The 21,157-nt window shown below is 40.4% G+C and overlaps 1 protein-coding gene across 2 annotated transcripts in view; it reads left to right on the top strand.

The window, feature by feature from the left end:
• The window catches only part of SNX25 (sorting nexin 25), a 131,081-nt gene that overhangs the window by 45,215 nt on the left and 64,709 nt on the right, over window positions 1–21,157 (top strand). For both annotated transcript variants that reach the window (XM_029934602.1, XM_029934607.1), the window contains exons 4-5: window positions 451–623; window positions 1,921–2,107. In XM_029934602.1, the coding sequence (XP_029790462.1) occupies window positions 451–623; window positions 1,921–2,107 (360 nt within the window). The remainder of the gene's footprint in view (window positions 1–450; window positions 624–1,920; window positions 2,108–21,157) is intronic.

A 21,157-nucleotide genomic window follows, 5' to 3' on the forward strand; every position in this document is an offset into this window, starting at 1 on the left:
AACACCGTGGAACTTTTATCTCATGATTACCTAGTCAGGAAAGCTGGCAAGTGACCCTGGCTTATGCTTTCTAAGGTTTTTGGTTTTTGTTTTGTTTTGTTTTACTTTTTAGTGAAGTTATAGATCACATTTAAGAAGACATCTAGGAGACTTAAAAATAATCCAGTTAAAGAAATATGCCTACTATCCTGGATTGTTGCTGTGATTTAGAAGTCATGTATAATTGTCGATGGTACTTAAGGATTTAAATCCCAAAAAGCTGTGCATTTGCATTTTTCATGTGATTGACAAAATTATTGGCTATTGATATTTTTGAGGAGTGGACACAGTTTTTAAAACATACATTTGAGATATTTTATACTTAATGATCCATAACCAAATTGTTTCCAGAGATTTCTTTCCTTCTTCTTTCCTCGCTTGGTTGATTTTTTTTTTTTTTTTTTTTTTTAGACATGAAGAACAGCCAAGGCCTTTCGTGTTGCGTGCGTGCTTGAGGAACTCCTGTGATGAAGTGAGGTTCCTACAAATGTGTTCTCAGGTTCTGGTGTTTTGTCTGCTGCCCTCCCAGGATGTCCAGTCTCTCAGCTTACGTATAATGCTTGCAGAAATTCTCACAACAAAAGGTACTTTTATAAATAATTCCTATTACTGATGTGATGATTGTGTAAACAAACGTGCTGCATACTAATGGGATAACACTTTGTATACACTGATGCAAACCTTGTATATTGTGGGACATATGGGAACGAAAATATTTTCAAATTTTCAAACTTTAAGTGTCACTTAGAGGGCATTTTTTGGCCGTCCATGATGGTCAAGTTTTTTATGTAAAATGTTGCCAAATGCATAGTCTGTGGATATTTGGGATGGCTTTTGAGATATCCGGGATAATAACATTTGCATCAGTGAAAAAATAGGTATACTCGAGTGTGCATTTACTTAAGACACTTTTCAGATAGAAGATTCATTGATAATGCCTAAACATAATTTTATGAACTTGGAATAAATAAAAAAGGAACTGTAACACAATATAATGAATTACCACAGAAAGTATATTGAGGGAGATGCTTGACCAGAATAAGTGGAAGAAAATAGTACCTAAGAGAAATATCTCTTAACTCAAAATCTCAAATAACACTGCCTTTGATATACATTTATGGAGTATCTCATTTGTTATCTGTGGCTTTTAGTGGATACCAACCACATAGAAAAGGGAATTATTTTTAAATTATTTTTTTAATGTTTTTTTTAATTTATTTTTAAGAGATAGAGAGAGCGTGAGCAGGGAAGGTTCAGAGAGAGAGGGAGACACAGAATCTGAAGCAGGCTCCAGGCTCTGAGCTAGCTGTCAGTACAGAGTCCGACACGGGGCTCGAACCCACGAACATGAGATCATGACCTGAGCCGAAGCCAGATGCCTAACTGACTGAGCCACTCAGGCGCCCCAAAAAAGGAACTTTTAAACCAAAAGTTGATAGGATGGATGGTAGTATTATTGGCTTTTTAACAGCCTCTTCCCTGAGGTCTGCTTTCACCAGTTGGGAGCATGATCACTTTCCTTCTTTGGCAGACAGCACATAACAAGCCTATAAAAGAAATAAAAGGGAAAAAAATCTGTGTACTTAATTTTGATATCTTTGTTAGGAACTCGGGTTCTAAATGACTTTCTTTCATTATTCCTTTAACGTTAACTCATTCGTCAAGACAGCCCCTGGCTTTCAGCCCCAGCTGGTAGCATATCTAAAGGGACGGGTGGCTGTCTGTACACGTACATGAGGTTTTGAATATTTGAGTTGTTCGTATGTTCCCCACTTGGGTAGTTTAAAAACATCCCGAGTGTTGTGTCAGTTCTGTAATGGAAAAACAGTTCCTCCGAAGGACAGTGCCGCTTTCAGTGGTACTTTCTTCTCTGTCCCGCAGTCTTGAAGCCGGCAGTGGAGTTACTGAGTAATCCAGACTACATCAACCAGATGCTGCTGGTCCAGCTGGAGCGCAGGGAACAGATGAATGAACATCACAAAAGAGCCTATACCTATGCTCCTTCTTATGAAGAGTTCATCAAGCTTATTAACAGCAACTCTGATGTGGAGTTCTTGAAACAACTAAGGTATTTGGCCTTTAATTATAGCTAAATTATAATAGCTACTAATTATCATCCTCTGCCTAGTTAGGTTTAAAAAAAATGTGGTTGTCAGGGAGGCACAAGGAAGTCCATAAATCTTACAATTCAGTGACCACTAAATTTATCCAGCTTCTCCTTTAGCAGAGGAATGAGTCCTTTTTTAGAAGTATCATGTTTTTCAAGTAATTAGGTTAGAATAGATCGAAAGCTGTGTCATTGTAGGAGGGCCTGCTTAGCTGGACAGGCAGACGCTTACCTTAGAAAAGCATTGGAAGGAGATGATGTGTTTTTAAAATTACATAGTAGAACATTGTGTTCATTTTCATTTTTCTTAGAAAATGTAGTTCTAGGTTTGGGAATCATGGGTTCTTGACTAATTGTTTTGAAAAAATACGTTTCAGATGTACCACAAGAGTCTCTTTTACAGGGGAGTTCAGTCTTCCTTATCATATTTGAGATATCTTAGGGGTGAATGTGTTTTTGTGCATTTATATTTTACTTCTATAGTATGTGCGTATACAGTAGGATTATGTGGTCAGGGATAGTTTGTGGATTTTCTAGGCTTCTGTAGTTCCTCCTCTTTCAGTGTCCCCAAACAATAATACATGGGGAGGAAAGGCAACTCCGATGTGTCAGTTTTGCTTCTGGTAAGTGATTTTCTTTTTGATCATTGTGACACTTGAGCTGACAGAGAACCCAAGATCCTATATCCCACATTTGTTATCTGAGGTTTACAGGTTATGCCCACTCAAAGGTCATCCTTTTCATGGCTTGCTTTGACTCCTTTTAAAGTATCATTCCATGGAATGTGAAAGAGCTCACAATGACAGGACATCCTTATTACCTCCTCTTCCTTTTAAAATTGTGGACACACAAGCGCGCGCGCGCACACACACACACCCTCAAGTGCTGGAGATGCTGTTTAGACCTGTATTTCAATATTCTTCTTCCTGGTGCTCTTACACCTGTTGTTCCCAGGTGTACTACATGTGGTGTGACGAAGGTATCGTGATGACCACCCTCTGTGAAATTGGAATTTTCTCTTAAGACATTGTTTGTGAGCAGATGGTACTTGGTGTTGATAAATTGGGGAGGCATGGTATTCCTAAGGTACTATTTCTCTGTTAAGCAGTCTGTCCACAATACAGTCAGATGTGGACCATTTGGTAGCTCCAGGGGAGTTTAAGATATCAGTTTAGACCGATGGTGGCAGATACTTAACTGAACAGTATTCATTCTACTTCCAGACTTATAAACTTATGAGTGTTTTCTGTTTTGTGTACCAAACAAAAAAATCCCAGCACTGCACACATGTTGACCTAGATAACCGTAGAAGAAAAAGGTACCAAAAGACTTTTTTTTTTAATTTTTTTAAAAATATTTTTTAATGTTTTAATTTATTTTTGATACAGAGAGAGACAGAGCATGAGAGGGGGAGGGTCAGAGAGAGAGGGAGACACAGAACCGGAAGCAGGCTCCAGGCTCTGAGCTGTCAGCACAGAGCCTGACGCGGGGCTCGAACCCACGAACGTGAGATCTGACCTGAGCCGAAGTCGGAGGCTTAACCGACTGAGCCACCCAGGTGCCCCTTTAAATTTTTTTTAATTTATTTTTGAGAGACAGAGAGAGACAGCATGAGCAGGGGAGGGTCAGAGAGAGAGGGAGACACAGAATCTGAAATTAGCAGTCACTCCCCATTGCTCCTCCCCCCAGCCCTTGGCAACCCCTAATCTGCTTTCCACCTCTGTGGATCTGCCTATTATGGGCATTTCATACAGATGGAATCGTGCCACATGTGGCCTTTTGTGCTTGGCTTCTTATATTCAGCATCATATTTCCAAGGGTCATCCCTGTTGTGGTATGTATCAATACTTCATTACTTTTGTTGGCTGAATAATATCCCATTGTATGAATATACCACATTTTGTTTACTCATTCGTCAGTTGATAGACAATTTGGGCTGTTCGCATTTTAAAGAATGCCTTTATGGGTTACCCTTGGGCATCTTCAGAAGTAGTATCAGTGACTTGATGAGTAAAATCAAATGTTGCGAATTCCTAACCTCTTCCCACCTCCATCTCTCCCCACTGAATCCCTGCCCCCAACAAGGAGTGATAGAGTACAAGGCACCAGCAGGGGGTCTTCCTTCTGTGCATTATTATTCCAACCCCATACATGTTCCTATGCTCTTTTGTGCCCTGCACGTCACTGGTGGGGCCTGTTTCCAACAAAGTTCTGAGTCCATGGGGAGGACCCTTGGAGGCACTTTGGTGATTAGATCATCAAATTCTTAAAGTACCCATTCTATTAAAAGCAAAAAGAATACATTTTTAGGTTGAATTATGTTTATTTATGAATTATGTTTATGACAGTGCAACTGGGATGACCTATTTTTCTGCCCTCTGTCTCTTTATAAGCTTTCAGTTCCTCATGTAAATCTTGGGAGATACATTGGTGACTTCCTCTGGAAGGGCTGCAGAATTCTTGCAGTAGGCAGCGTCAGCTATGGGATCATGGTACTCCTGGAGCATATGCAGCCCCCTCAACGAGCTTGGGCCCTCAAGAGCCAGGGGGAAGAATACTGGGCAGGCATTTTTCCAGGCACATCCAGAGTTACTTTCTGAACACTCTTACGAACACTGCATTATCCTGAGGCGTGGTGCCCTGACCTGTGACTCTGAGACGGTGTGTGGCAGTTGTGTTTGGTACGGCACTGACATATCTTTTATCCAGGGGGGGCAGTGTCCCTGTGCACTGCATCCGAGGGGAGCCTAGATGGGAACCTATATTTTCTGCTTGTTGCACAGATGGAGCTAGAAAGGCTACCAGCAGCAACTCTCTAGTGGCAGAGTTGATCGTTTTGGTCAGAAAAAGTGATGTTGAACAAGTAATCTGACTACTTGGCTACTTATTGTTTATCTGATAGAAACTTTGCTCTCTATTCAAGAGTCAGGTCTGCTTACTGTTACTGACAGTCAAAATTGCTTTTTATCAGACTCCTGTCGAGGAAGCTTATCAGCCGCCTAGCACTAAGGGAGCTGGTTGCTTCAGTCATAGTCTGAACTATTCTGTTGTTTTTCTTGTATAATTAGAGTACTCTGCTGTGTGACTTTAGTAGCATTTTAGGTTACTATCTGCGCACTGCTCTCGGTTAGACTTTGAAATAGGCTGCCTAAGGCAGGGAACGTGTCTTACTTAGACTAAGCAGTTGGTGAAATCATCCATTTTTATTTCATATATATTTGGGAGATAGATACATTTTTTCTAAAGGAAGTAAAGTCATTAAACTCATTGGGTTGAAATGCATCAAAAACAAACAACCAAACAAAAAACGTTTGGTGATATTTGTAGTAGTGTGGTAGGTTTTTTTTTTCCCCCTGAGTCAGCAGGAGCTGCTTTTACAATAGGATTATAGAGCAGAAATGCTCTGTTCAAGAGCACTAAACTAATGGTTTTTGACCTTGACTGTATATTAGGATCACCCAGACTTAAAAAAAATTACAACTGGATATCTCACTGTTCTTTGTAGCTATTTCCTTTTTCTTCTTTCCTGGCATCCAAGATGTTGAAGTAAGGATGTGGTGGCTGGACTAGTATAACATTTTGAATTTTCCAGTGTCTTCTAGTAGAAGCAGGGATCCACTCTGCTAACAAAAACAGGAACCGGGAATTGGAATGTCATGTTGATGAAGGATTTTCAAAGACAACTGACTAGATTTCCCACTGCCCGTCTGGGTGGTGGGATGATTTTTGATCTAGTACTCTATGTTGTACATGTCTAGCAAGGCAGGAAGGTGCTACATCCCATAAATACATTGGACAAATACTACTTTCCTGGACTGGACATTTGTCAGAGTTAAAGAGATACCAAGCACATGCCCAAGAATGGGGAAAACGTCTTTGTTTTTAAGCTGCCATTTGTTAAAATTCTAATCTGCATTAAATACACGGTCAACTTCTTATCTGACCTTTGTAACAACTATGTGAATTAAGTGTCACTGCTCTCATTATATAGTTGAAGGAAGTAAAGTGACTTGCCCTGGATCACTTAGCTAATAAGTAATAGCTAGGATTTGAACTCAGGTCTGACTTGAAATCCCACATGTAAGGGTAGGTAGCCTACTGGCCAGGTGGTCAGAAAACCGCAGTGACAGCAGTGACACTTGGCCCAACCCTGTGGGATTTCCCACAAGTGTGGAGACAACTCTCTTCGGTCTAGGAGCCTTTGCAGGCACTAGTCCTTGCCCAGAGAACAGTCCCTTCAGAAGTACCATCATTTGTTAGTGAGACAGTGACAGACAAACAGAGAAGCAGGAGTAATGAAGAAAATCAGAGCAGCCTGTGACTGCTGTAATTTCATTTGCTGCCAGGCTAATCAACTGATCTAATCAGCTTCATTAGATTTTTCAGTTTCTGGATTTGTTTATTTTTGATCTGTTATGTAAAGAGCAACATGGTGAATCTAAAAATAGAGAGGAAATTATAATAATAAAAGGTTTAAAATTAAAAAGGCTAAGTATTATTTAGCGTCGAGAAATGAAGGAAACCTTTTATTGAGTGTGGACCGAGATTGATGTGTTTTCTGTTGTACTAAGATAAAGCAAGAGGCATAATAGATTAATTTAAGAGACAATAATGAATAGTGGAGTGGGAGATGGGGGGAGTTTGCTAAATATTTTTTTCTCAAATATTAAGAGGATGGGTTTTCATCTCTGAATTAGTTTAGGTGCATTTGCACATGAAGTAATACACGAAAAATATAAAAATTCTTAAAATTGCATGCTTCTGTATAGAAGAATTTAAAGTGTTTAAATGGTGTTTTGAACAGTGGTTCTGAAGATATATTGTGATTCATGAGCAGTAAAATTGAATTATGTTACAGAGGAACCTGGAAAAAGCAATCAAGCATACCTTTAGAGAAATGGCTACACCGTGTCAGGAATCAGTTAAGCACATATAAACTGTGAAGGAAAGGTTAGTGTGGGTGGACAAGGAGATGAAAAATCATGAAGTGTAAAACAAAGAGAAACTTGGCAAGTTTTTATGAAAAGAATAAATGAATATAAAATTAGTTTTAAAAGCATTAAAACGCAAGGCTGCTGATGGAAAACGTTAAAAACAGTCTTTTCAGTTTTATAAAAAGTAGAAGGACATTGACTGCAGAACATGATTCCTTCTGTTTGTGTCTGAGAAATAGCAGAGGGCACAGAGGTGGGAGTTAAACATATCAGAAAAGAAAATAACTTCATCTGGGAGGAAAGATGGAGAGCAATGGAAAATTTGGTACAAGAAGGGGAAATTTTGGTATAGGGAAGTTTATGGTCTCGCTGAAGTTGAAGAACTCATGATGCACTTATAATTGGAGGAACATTGGCACTGTGGGTAAGGTCTATCTGCTGTATGAATGACAGTAAGGACCATGAGTCAGTTTATGTAAAGCATTTTAGCCCAGGATCTGCATATCCCTAATTATTAGGTGCTACTATTGTGGTTAACAATTATTAGACAAAGGATTGCAAATAGATTTAATTTCATCATCAACACTGATCAATTACTTGTGACCCTCTAGAATGCAGTGTTTTATTTGGGGCTTTGACTGATAAAGGCAATGTTCCTCTCTCCAGCCTGAGATATGAACCACTTTAGGTCCAAGGAATAAGCTCCATGAAGGCCAAAAAGTGTGCTCTTGTTACTGATAGATGATGGAGAATGTAGTTTATATATGCAAATAGTGACTCTCTAAAACTGAGTCTCAGACTCAGACATTCTTTTCCACCTGGCTTTGTCCCTCATTCTCCCTCCTTCCCCATCTCTCCGGCAGGGGCCGAGTCCACTTGCTGGCTGCCGTTGGAGGCAGAGAACACATGCTCTTAAGAGGAAGGAGAGAGAACAGAAGGGCTGTGCTCCATGTGCCCAGTTTCTCCTGTCCTGTGGTCAGATTAAAGACCTTTTCCCTCTCTAGGGCATAGAAGAGAGGGTGAGGGAGAGGTGGAGAGAGGCCCAGGGTGTAGCCTTTCCACTTTGAATGAAACATCAAGAGGTGGCAGGGGGGTGGATTAGTGCTCTTTTCTTTAAAACAAACAAGAGTTGTGGTGCTAGGTCCCTACTCCAGAGAAAAGAATTTGATGATTCACAAGGAGCACTGCAGGAAGGTAGTGAGGAGTGTATGTAGAAGTGGTGTGCTGGTAATGTTAACAGCTGGCCTTTGCCGGGAGGGGTAAGAAGCCCTGCCTTGGAGCATTTGCTGGTTTCTGTGGTGTGAATGACTCGCTGGGAAGAGAGTTGCGGTTGTATACCGTTTTATCCATGGTGTCTCCGCCGTGCTCATAAAACCGATGTAAATAACCTTGAACACAGATTATAAAAAAATGAAATTATTAGGAAGTGATGAGTTTTAAGTACTTTCACCTTTTAAAAAGTGTAATTTAGGAGTGCCTGGATGGTTTAGTCAGAAGAGTACATGACTCTTGATCTTGGGGTAATGATTTTGAGCCCCACATTGGGTGTAGAGATTGCTTGAATAAGTAAGTAAACTTTTTAAAAAAAAATTAAAAAAATAAAAGCTAATTTAATTGGAATTTGTATAATTTTAATAATAGCAGACTTTAATTCCTGAAAAGTTAACAGCCAGCTCTCATGAGACAACACGAGCCTCCTGAGCTGTCTCTAGCACAGCACTGAGTCAAGGCCACACAAGCTCTGTCTTTGATGACCCTGCCCTAGACAGAATTGCAATTCTCCTAGAGGTAGACGAGGGTTAACAACACGAGAAGTCAACCTACAGCGACCAGTCCAGCATCCAAAGTGGACTCTACCTGCAAACATGGGCTCAAGTCAGATAGGCCTGGATTTCATGGACCTGGTTTGCACCTGGCTTTTCTGCTTATAGGCTATGTGGCCCTGGCCCTGGCCTATAGTCATATAGGCTATGTGACTCTGAGTCTTAGTTTTAACTGTGAAATTGAGAAAATAGTTCCTATTTCCTAAGGCTGTTGTGATAATTAGATGAATTAATGCATATAATTCATCAGCACAGTTCTCAAGACCTGCTAGGCTCCCAGTAAGACCTAAAGAAACAATAATGATCAGAAGGCAACATATTCTCAGATTCATCACTTGAGTAGGGTTAAGGCATCAGAGGAGGCAACATAATGTCTTGTATCAGAAAAATTCACTTAAAGTGTATAAGAAAGTCAGTAAGACATTTTCAATACAGAACATAAAACTAGGCAACTTAAGAGAGTATCAGTAAACATTCTGAATGAAAATGCTTTGTGCAGAAATTGAGAATGGACTAGAACAGCAGTGGTGCTGTACATTGGTCTATAAATAAACACTTTATAGTGACATTAATAGCTAATATAAAAATAGGAGGAACACCAGGAAAAACTAGGTACAGGTAGCAGACAGAAAAGTTTGGGCATTCTTGAGGTTAACTGAAAGACACCAGCTAGTCCGTGGTGACATAGCTTTGCTTGCCTTTTGTAACGTGTAATTTCCATAGACTTTCGGAACTAGAAAATGAGTATGTGGTAACCTGTTATTTTAGGAAAATTTATACAAGATGAAAAAAATAGAAGTCACACTGCAAACAGATGACAACTGTTAATAACTTTGTATAGATATTTCCAGGTTATTTTCTGTACATATAATATGAGTTGTGGATGTGTGTTTACGTAAGTTCAGGATACCTCAGGCTGCTGTGGTCCAGAACTTTCCAACTGGTGTGATGTGTGCATAGGCATGTGGAGATAAAGATTTCCTGAGCCCTCCAGGTGTCTGGGCATGGCCTGGGATGGCTCATTATCTCAGTGTTCTATTTAAATCTTATCATTTGCCACGCGTGCCACAAATGGAAAAAGGTTAGGAGGCATGCCTTAGTCTTTCTGTGGAATCAGCTGCCTTCTACACACTAGTAAAATGGAAAACCCGTTTAAAAGCCCCATTAGTGGAAAGCGCCTCTCCCTCCTCTGAGTCCTGACTGAACACATTTTCCCTGTTGGTGCTCCAGCTCCCTGGCATGTCCTCTCTCTGCCATTGAACACACTAGTGAAAAGAGCTCGGAACCTGGTTACCCTCAGTAGTGTTCAGACATAAAAATTGAATTGAGATATTTTTTTCTTTGTGATATTGGTGAAGATTACAGTATTGACACCTGGTGTTGCAGGGATGTAGAAAAACAGACAACTTCATGTCTTGCTGGTAAGAGTATGAATTCTTGGCTTTCTGTCACATAGTTCTGTTAATATGAAAAGCAGGTCACAAAGTGTGCATTCTTTTTGTTAGTATTCATCATAAGAATTTATCTTCAGGAAATAATCACAGATACATGAAAAGATTTCTCCAAGACTGTTTCTTGCAGTTTTAGTTTATTTCAAATTTTTCTCTATTTTAGGGTCACCAAGGTCACTGAAGTGCAACAAAATCAGGTTTATTGACTCATTTCAACAAGCAAGAAGAACCATGCGAGAAAATAGAGAAAAGTTTGAAATAAACTAAAATGTTGGACAATTATTGTTGGGTTAAAAAAATGTTGACACGTCCATACCATGGATTACCACATAACAATGGTGTCATATCAGAGTATTTAATAATTTTGGAAGATAGTATAAACTGATAAAATGAATAGGCTCTAAGGCCTTTTGTAGCATATATCTAATCTTATAAAACAGAAGAAAAAATATTTGAATAGAAGTCTGTAAATACATGCCAGGTGTTAACTGTGATTGATGTTGAATGTCGTGCTTTATGTATTTTCCCATTTTCTTCAATGAATACGTGTTACTCTGGAGAAAGTAAAACGGGCTCAGACTGAGGAAGTAAAATCTGCCCAGCCATTGATCAGGTTGGAATAACAGATACTAAAGCCAGCTACACAGTTCACAGGGAGCAATATTTTTTTGCAGGTATATACAGCAGCTGTAAAATGTCATAATGAGAACCTTCTCTGAATGACTGCTGCTTTCTGACTTACTGAGAAACTTTGCTCTCTCAAATCTCAGACATGGCCATTTGAAATGATATCTGTGAGAGTGACGCATCCTGTTCTTGCCTGGATGGTTTCAGTCACTTAGACACGGAGAAGCACCCTCATTTCTAACGCGGGTTTACAGCTGCAGATGAGGGTTTTCTGGACCGACCACTCCATGTTTGTCAGAACTTCGTAGTTGCCAGGGAACAGGGACCCGGGGTCCGTGTGAAGGTGATGGTTTATGAAGCTCTGCTTTGAGCCGGTCCTCATGCTGCTTCATTTCAGTTTCATCGACACCCCACACTTCCCCCAGAATCCCAGAGAACCCGTCTTTTCCTTTGGTTGGAGAGAGATCCCATGGTTCTTCTTGCTTGTTGAAATGAGTCAATAAACCTGATTTTGTTGCACTTCACTGACCTTGGTGACCTTAAATTTGATTAGACAGAGACATTTAAAATCATGAAAAAGTAAGGCTTCTTTAAAATTGATAATACATATATATATATTTTACAAACATGCACATACGTCGTCTCCCTTAAATACTGCGTATCTAACGAGTCCACCAATGGCAGCGTTAAGGGACAAAAGCAATGGTTAATGTTTATTGAACCCTCACTGTGGATCAGGCACTATTCCAAATACTTTAAAGGTACTATCTCATTTAATCTTCATTCATCTTCTTTTCTATGAGGAAAAATACTGTTACTCTTCTTTTTACAAATGAGGACTCTTGAGAGAAAGTTGAAATTTTTTCAGGGTGACACAGTAAGTGTCAGAAGCAGGATTTGAACACAGGCCACCTGGTGCCAGAACTTGCATAATTAACTATTTTTGATACACTAAGCAGGGAAGCAGCTTTAGCACAACCTTCCTTTCTTCTCAAATGCTTTAACTGCAGTCCCTCTCAATGAAAACATTATCCTTAGCCTAGGACAAAGTAGCCTGTAGCAACTTGAGAAACATTTACGGGCGCCTGGGTTTCTCAGTCGGTAAGCATCTGACTTCAGCTCAGGTCATGATCTTGTAGTTTGTGAGTTCTAGTCCTGCATCAGGTGAGCATGAGCCCTGCTTTTTGCTTGTGTGCGTACGCACTCTCTCCCTCTCCCTCTCTCTCTCTCAAAGCAACCCAAAAAACATTTTCAGGTTTTAGTTTTTTTAAAAAACACTTTTATGTATATGGTATTCTAATCTTTGTCATTGCTAATTTTAGTATAAACTTATTTTAAACCATTTATGTATTGTACACCCAAGACTAGGATTTGTTCAGCCTTTGACTCTCACGTGCATGCCCAAGACAGCCTAAGATAATGTTTTATTTTGTTTTTTAAAAATATTTTAAATTTACTTATTAAGAAATGCTTTTTTTTAACGTTTGAGAGACAGGCATGAGCAGTAGGAGGGGCAGAGAGAGGGGGAGACAAAGAATCTGAAACAGGCTCCCCAAAGGCAAGGGAAATGAAAGAAGACTGAACTCTTGGGACCTCATCAAAATAAAAAGCCCCTGCACTGCAGAGGAAACAATCAAGAAAACTAATAGGCAACTGATAGAATGGGAAAAGATAGTTGCACATGACATGTCAGATAAAGGGCTAGTATCCAAAATCTACAAGGAACTCACCAAACTCTACACCGAAAAAACAAATAACCCAGTGAAGAAATGGGCAGAAGACATGAACAGACACTTCTCCAAAGAGGACATCCAGATGGCCTACAGGCACATGAAACGATGCTCAACATCACTCATCATCAGGGAAACACAAATCAAAACCACACTAGATACCACCTGACACCAGTCAGAGTAGCTAAAAGGAACAAATCAAGAGACTCTAGATGCTGGCGAGGGTGTGGAGAGACGGACACCCTCCTACACGGTTGGTGGCAATGTAAACTGGTGCAGCCGCTCTGGAAAACTGTGGAGGTTCCTCAAAAAACTATCCAGAGAACTCCCTTATGACCAGCAATAGCACTGCTAGGGATTTACCCAAGGGATACAGAAGAGCTGATGCATAGGGGCACATGTACCCCAATGTTCATAGCAGCACTGTCAACGATAGCCAAAACATGGAAAGAGCCTAAATGTCCATCGCCTGATGAGTGGATAAAGAAGATATGGTATATATATACAATGGAGTACTATATGGCAATGAGAAAGAATGAAATCTGGCCATTTGTAGGAAAGTGGATGGACCTCGAGGGTGTCATGCTAAGTGAAATAAGTCAGGCAGAGGACAGATACCATATGTTTGCACTCATAGGTCTAACAGGAGAACAGGAGAAACCTAATGGAGGACCAGGGGATGGGGAAGAGGGAAAGAGAGTTGGGGAGAGAGAGGGATGCAAAACCTGAGAGACTATTGAATACTGAAAAGGAACTGAGGGTTGAAGAGGGGAGGGAATGAGGTGGTGGTGATGGAGGAGGGCACTTGTGGGGAAGAGCACTGGGTGTTATATGGAAACCAATTTGACAATAAACTTAAAAAAAAAGAAATATTTTAAATTTATTTATTAAAAAAATGTTTTTTAATGTTTGAGAGACAGGCATGAGCAGTGGGAGGGGCAGAGAGAGGGGGAGACAAAGAATCTGAAGCAGGTTCCAGGCTCTGAGCTGTCAGCACAGAGCCCAATGTGGGGCTCGAACTCACAGACTGTGAAATCATGACCTGAGCCAAAGTTGGATGTTTAACCAACTCAGGCACCCAGGCATTCTCCTCCCTTTTTTCAGAGAGAATGCAAGTGGGGGAGAGGGCAGAGGGAGAGAAAGAGGAAATCTTAAGCAGTTTCCATGCTCAGTGCAAAGCCCAACGTGAGGCTTGATCCCATGACCCTGGGATTATGACGTGAGCTGAAATCAAGAGATGGTTGGACATTCAACTAAGCCTCCTAGGAACCCCAACTTTTAAAAAATGTATGTAGGGTGTGTGTAATGAAATGAGGAGACTGATATTTGTGTGTGTAAGTAATTTAGATATCAATTTTAATAGCATTCCAAAACTATTGTGAACATTTGACAGTAAAAGGCAATAAATGTATATTTTTCTAAGGTGGTTATCTTGGTTTTTTTTTTTTTAATGTTTTATTTATTTTTGAGACACAGCATGAGTGGGGAGGGTCAAAGAGAGAGGGAGACACAGAATCTGAAGACAAGCTCCAGGCTCTGAGCTAGCCATCAGCACAGAGCCTGATGTGGGGCTTGAACCCACGAACGTGAGATCATGACCTGAGCCGAAGCTGGATGCTTAACTGACTGAGCCACCAAGGTGCCCCTAAGGTGGTTATTTTGAAGATGAATTTTATAGCATTTCAGGTGAGTTTGAAACAGTGCGAAGAGCTGAAAAATACAAACCTGTTCTAAGTCTTTATTAATGTAGCGAAATGTTCAAAACTAAAGACAGGTGGGGTGTCTGGGTTTTCAGTTGTCTAAGCTTCTGACTCTTGATTTTGGCTCAGGTCATAATGTCATGGTGGTGAGATAGACCCCCATGTTGGGCTCTGTACTGACAGTGTGGAGCCTGCTTGGGATTCTCTCTCCCTCTCCCTGTGCCCCTTTCCCACCCCCCCAACACCGCAATAAAAACTGAAGAGAGGTGAGCTGATAACTTGGCAGAGGGTAGCTATCTTCTTGTGACTTTTTTCTTGTCCCCAGGACAAGAGATACTGGAAGTAAAATCTTTCCATAGCTGGGAAAGAGCCAAATCTTGTTGTTAGTGGTTTGCTTTTACTATTGCAGTTCACAGTATTGTACTGGAAAAACACATATTATAGCTCTGCACTTACGATCAGGAGAATGTTGACAAATACCGGTTCTCCAGATTCGGCACCAGCAAGGCCTTGCGCTCCTCTGGATGAAGAAGGCCGAGTAAGTGATGACTATCCCTTAAGAGCTGGCTTGCAGACCAGGACAGCCAGCATTTAGATGTATAGTTGATGCTTGAAAAATATAGGGTTGGGATTCCATTTCTGCAGTCAGAAATCCACATAAACTTTGGACTTCCCCCAAACTTAACTACTAATAGTCTGCTCTTGACTGGCAGCCTCACTGATAGCATATACACTCAGTCACCACATATTTTGTATGTTATGTGTATTACATATTGTATTACAATGAGCCAAAGACAAGACAGTGTTAAGAAAATATAAGGAAATGTGGGGCACCTTGGTGGCTCAGTTGGTTGTGTCCAACTTCAGCTCAGTCATGATGTCATGGTTTGTGAGTTTGAGTCCCACATTGGGCTCTCTGCTGTCAGCACAGAGCCCACTTTGGATCCTCTGTCCCCTGTCTCTGCCCCTCCCCTGCTCGTACTTTTTCAAAATCTCCGTCTCTTTCAAAGTAAATAAACAACCAAAAAAGAAAATATAAGGAAAAGAAAATACATTTGTAGTACTGTACTGTATTGAGAAAACTGTGCCTATAAGTGGGGTCACATACTTCAAACCCATGTTGTTCAAAGGTCAGCTGTATGTGTTGTGTGCTTTTGTTGAGAATGAAAGTCACTCATTTCCCACTTCATCTTTTGGTATCAAGTGAGGGTGAATTTCACAAATTCAGTAATCATCTTCATTTTTTAAAAGTGTCTCTTTATTTTTGAGAGAGAGAGCACAAGCATGAGGAGGGCCAGGGGTAGAGAAAGAGGGAGCACAGAGCAAAAGGTGGGGCTCGAATTCATGAACCACAAGGTCATGACCTGAGCTGAAGTTGGAGGCTTAGCTGACTGAGCCACCCAAGTACCTCTCAATAAGCATCTTCAAATGCCTGTTATGTGTGAGGAGGATTTGGTGTACATGAGGATGAACTGGTTGTGCATCCTTGGATTTATTCCCCTACCATCAAGGTTAGTAGTCCGGAGTAGTTAGGAGACCCTTGTGAGTACAAATCCCTAAATGTGAAGCAAGATATTAAGACTGGAAGTCAAGTGCAAAGCGCAAAAGAAGTGAGTAGAAGCTTATCTCCTAGAGGAGAGGAATCGGAGAGCCCAGAGAGGAGTGCTATGAGCTAAGTATTTTAGAGCAAATAAGATTTTAGCAGATAAAGGGGAGAGGGAAAAGAAACAGAGCAAAGGCTGGGAGTCAGGAAAGAGCTGAATGTGTTGGAGTATTGCACGTGGTCTGGTTTGGCAGGAAAACGGTAGCCACAAGGGATATAGAAGGCAGTGAGGCTGCAAAGATGACCTGGCATTGGCCATGCTATTATCCTTGGAAAGGACTGAGATGGATAAACATGAACCCACATTGAGTTTTAGGTTAGCAGGAAATGGTTAAGAAAATGAGCTTTGGAATCAGGCAGGACCCCAGGTTATAATTTTGGCTCTAGAACATAAAAGCAATGAGGCCTTGAATAGATTTCTTAATCCATCTGAACAAATTCTTCCTTTCTATTGTGGGGATAATTACAATACCTTTTATGAGGATTAAATGAGATAAAATATCTAAACAGGTACCTGATACCTAATGAGAGGAATCCATAAATGCTAGCTGGTATTACATAATAATTTTATGGATTCATTTAGGAAATTTAACTCTTCAAATAGCATGTATTTCTTCAGTTCCATTGATGACTCATTTGTTCCAGAGCATGAATCACAAGAATATCAAAAGAACAGATTGTTCAGAATATTACTTGTACCTGTTTAGTTTTACAGATGTTAATGCATATTAATTTAGGTTCTCGTCTTAGTTTGGGGTGCTATGACAAAAATACCATAGGCTGGGTGGCTTAAGCAACAGACATTTCTCATAGTTCTGAGGCTGGGAATTCCAAGATTGAGGGGCTGGATATGGGTGTCTGGCGAGGGCCCCCTTCCTGGTTTATAGAGGGCTGCCTTCTCATTGTAACCTCACAAAACGGAAAGAGCGCTCTCGGGTCTGTTTTTATTTTTAGGCACACATCTCATTTATGAGGGCACCACTCACAAGGGCTAATCACCTGCCAGAGGTCCCACCTCCAAATACCATCACATTGGGGATTAGGCTACAACGTATGAATTTTGGGGGAACAAAACATTCAGTCCATAGTATTCACTGGTATTTATGGAGTGCCTGTCCTATGTTCAGTGCCAAGCTAGATCATATTGGGGAACACAAGACCCAATCCCTGTCTTCAAGAGGCTCGTGATTTATTTAATTGGGGAGAAAAAAGGTAGCATATTTTCTTATAGACAAAGCCGCAATTTTATCTGAGGCTCAGGTGTGTTATTTCTTAGATACTTGTTAGGCCTTGAAGGGACTGGCCATACCATTTCTTAAGTTCATAGCACTCTTTATAGAAATGTGACTCTTTAAAACAATATAAAATAGTAGATAAATAGATACTATTATAGAGAAGAAGTAATCTAGGATTTTAGGGAAATATTTAAGAGAATTTAATATATATATAATATAATTTAAGAAATACTAGTATTAAGAGAAACATAAACATGAACTAGAAGGAAGTAGTATTATATGTACGGTAGTTAGGTGGACAAGTAAGATTGTTTCTAAAAGGAAATAGGATGAGCAAAAGCCTGGAAAGTGAGTGTAGTTCTGGTTGAATGGCTAAAGTTAGCAACTCAGGAAACAAGAAGTGTTGGTGAGGATGCAGAGAAAAGACAACCCTCTTTCACTGTTGGTTGGAATGCAAACTGATGCAGCCACTCTGGAAAACAGTATGGAGGTTCCTCAAACTGTTAAAAATAGGACTACCCTGTGATCTGGCAATTGCACTAATGGTTATTTACCCAAAGGATACAAAAATACAGATTCAAAGAGGGACACGCACCCCAATGTTTATAGCAGCATTATCAACAATAGCCAAGTTATGGAAAGAGCCCAACTGTCTACTGACTGATGGATAAAGAAGATGTGCTATATATGCAGAGTGGAATATTACTCAGCCACGAAAAAGAATGAAATCTTGATATTTGCAATGACATGGGTGGAGCTAAGTGTAAGTATAAGCAATGACATGGACAATTAGGCTGAGTGTAATAAGTCAGAGAAAGACAAATACCATATAATTTCACTTATATGTGGAATTTAAGAAACAAATGAACACAGGGGGAAAAGAGAGGTAAACCAAGAAATTGATTCTTAACTATAGAAAACAGATGGTTACTGGAGGGGGTGGTGGTGAAACAGGTGATGAGGATTAAGGAGGGCACTGTGATAAACACTGAGTGTTGTATGTGAGAATAATTCACTAAATTCTACACCTGAAACTAATATTACACTATGTGTTAACTAACTAGAATTGCATTATGTGTTAGCTAACTAGAATTTAAATAAAAACTTGGGGAGAGAAAAAAGAAACTGCCTTTGAGTCCAGGTCTATATGGAGGGGGAAAAGAAGCTGGGTTGGATGAGAGGGCTGGTACCAAGGTGCAGAGTGAACGCAGGCTGGAATGTGCAGTTACTGCTTAGGGGAGGTCACTGGAGGTGTTGAGCAAGGCAGGGAGGAGATGAGAGTGGTCTTTTAGGATTTTTTTAAAAAATTTTAAAAACAATTTTTAAATTTATTTTTGAGAGAGAGAGAGAGAGACAGTGTGAGCAGGGGAAGGTCAGAGAGAGAGGGAGACACAGAATCCAAAGCAGGCCCCAGGCTCTGAGCTGTCAGCACAGAGGCCAAAGTGGGGCTCAAACCCACAAAACATGAGATCATGACCTGAGCTGAAGCCAAATGCTTAACCGACTGAGCCACCCAGGCGCCCCTTAGGAATGTTTTGATGGGAGGTGCTCAAGATGGTTTGGATGGGAGAAAGGATTGAAATCAAGAAGACAATTAGACTAGATTGTGCAGTGACCCACATGTGAAGAGTCCTGAGATGGGGTGGTGACAAATGGAAGCATGAGAAAGGAACTTGTTTAAAGATTCAAAGGACAAGTCAGTAGAGCTTTGAGACTGACAGTTACTGTTCCGGGAAGATCTCTAAGACTTTGAGCCTGGAAGGACGGATGCTGATGCAGGACTGGAGAGGCGAAGAAAGCTTACTGTGCAGTACAGAGGTACGTTTAGTGTGGACAGGCTGAGTTAGGTAGGCAGGGATATAGATAGATAGAGATAAGCAGTTTGGAAAATGTTTTAAAATGACTTCTAATACTACCATTTTGATACAGTTGCCCTGCATTTTCCTTTATTTCTCTTTTGGATTACAGCCCTGGCTCATATATCATATACTTACATATTTGAACTTACGAATGTACATACTATTTTGCATTTTAGAATTAGTGTCATTAAAATCTATTTTTATGTAGTTTTTATAATTATACATACTGTTGGTTGAATTTTTTTCCCTTTAGTCTGATACATCCCCAGAGCTTCCTGAAAGCAGGGACCATATTGGTGCTGTTCATTCCTATGTGGCTAGAACATAGGCCTATTGATCAGATTATCTCTTTTCTTTGTAGAAGTTGCTATAATCATGCATATGATTTTTTTCTGTTTGTTTCTGTTGAAATATTTCCTTGCCATAAGTTTGTGAGATTGGATTGCTATATGAAAGGACATTGTCTATTTGCAGGTCATCCAGATGGCAATGCACAAGGATGAGTTTGGGGAAACGGGCTGCTGTTGAGTGAAAAGTCAATGCTTTCCACTCCTAGAACCTAATTCCAAGGTTAAATATAATACTCAGTTAGGGAGAGTTAAGCACAGATGGTTCCAGGTTTGTGTGTGCTTCTCAAAAGCTGTTTCCTCATCCATTCAGTAACTTGAGGGGAAAAGCACATAAGGAGCTTTGTTGTGCTTTACCATTATTTGGAGGAATGCAGGCACTTTCCTCAGAAATCTTTATTGATCATTAATTTCCTACCCAGGCTACCATTTGGAAAACACTGCTGAGTGTATATTTAGCCATCCTCTGCGTTTGGGGGCTTCAGGGAATTCCCTATCGGCTGGTTGGTATTTGGCCATGTCACAGGTTGACTTACAGTGACTTAAACAAGTTAGGGATTGATTTTCTTCATGTGACAAGATATCCTAGGATGGGTAGTCTGGGTGCTGTTATGGCTGAGTGGTGTCATTGGAGATCCAAACTCCTTCTGTCTTATGTCACCATCTCCACCTGTGGCTTTCATCCAGTTGCATCCTTGTTTAATGCAGGAAAATGGAGGGAGGGCAAGGATGAAAGATTGAAAGGGCTTTTCCATGGAGCCTGTCTCTTTCAAAAGCTTTCCTGGAATCCCCACTCAGGAACTTCTGCTCTTATAAGTTAGAGCTACAGTTGACCCTTGAACGACACTGGTCTGAATGGTTCAGGTTTTTTGATAAATGCAGAACAGTATTATAAACATATTTTCTTACTATTTTCTTTTTTCTACCTTTATTATAAGAATACAGCATATAATCCATCTAGTATATATGTGTCAATCAACTGCTTTTGTCATTAGTAAGGCCTCTTGTCCACAGTAGGCTATTACTCGTTAAGTGTTTGAGAAGTCAAAAGTTACATGTGGATTTTCAAGTGTTGTGGGCATTGGTACCTCTAACCTCCATGTTGTTCAAGGATCAGCTGTATATTGAGTGGCCGTTTCTAAATGGTAGGGAGAAGGTTAGTGTTTTTGGCTGGGTGCCTTGCTTTCCCTGATAAAACTGGTTTGGTTAGTGAAGAAAGGAAGAATGTTGGTGACCAGTGACTGCTGGATTGGCCATAGTCTCCAGGCGATGTGCTGACAGTGCTCCTAACAGCCTCTTCTTTGAGGTGGTGAAAGGCAAGCATCGATATTTTTATCATACAGGTGAAGGAATAGAAAGATGTGAAATAGTGAGGAGTCCATGAATAGCTAGGACTAGGAAGAATTTATGTCATCTGGGTTTTCGCTGAAAAGCCAAAGGACGTATGAAGCCAGCCAAATGTGGCATTAAATCTTTGGATGCTGCAAAGTTTATGTTCAGAGTGAGAATTAATGTTAAATAGATTTATTATGGGCAGACTCTTAGTCAATATAATGAAGGGCTAAGAAACACTCAGGCTAGAGGATTTTGATTCAGGCGATACTTGGTGTATACATTGTATCACTCTTAAGAACTTGGGTTCATAAAGGCCAGCTGCACGTGCTCAAAATAGCCACCAGTGTAGGGCTATACCGAGCAAGCG

This window comes from Suricata suricatta, chromosome 1 (assembly GCF_006229205.1).
Source record: "Suricata suricatta isolate VVHF042 chromosome 1, meerkat_22Aug2017_6uvM2_HiC, whole genome shotgun sequence".
Lineage (NCBI taxonomy): Eukaryota > Metazoa > Chordata > Mammalia > Carnivora > Herpestidae > Suricata > Suricata suricatta.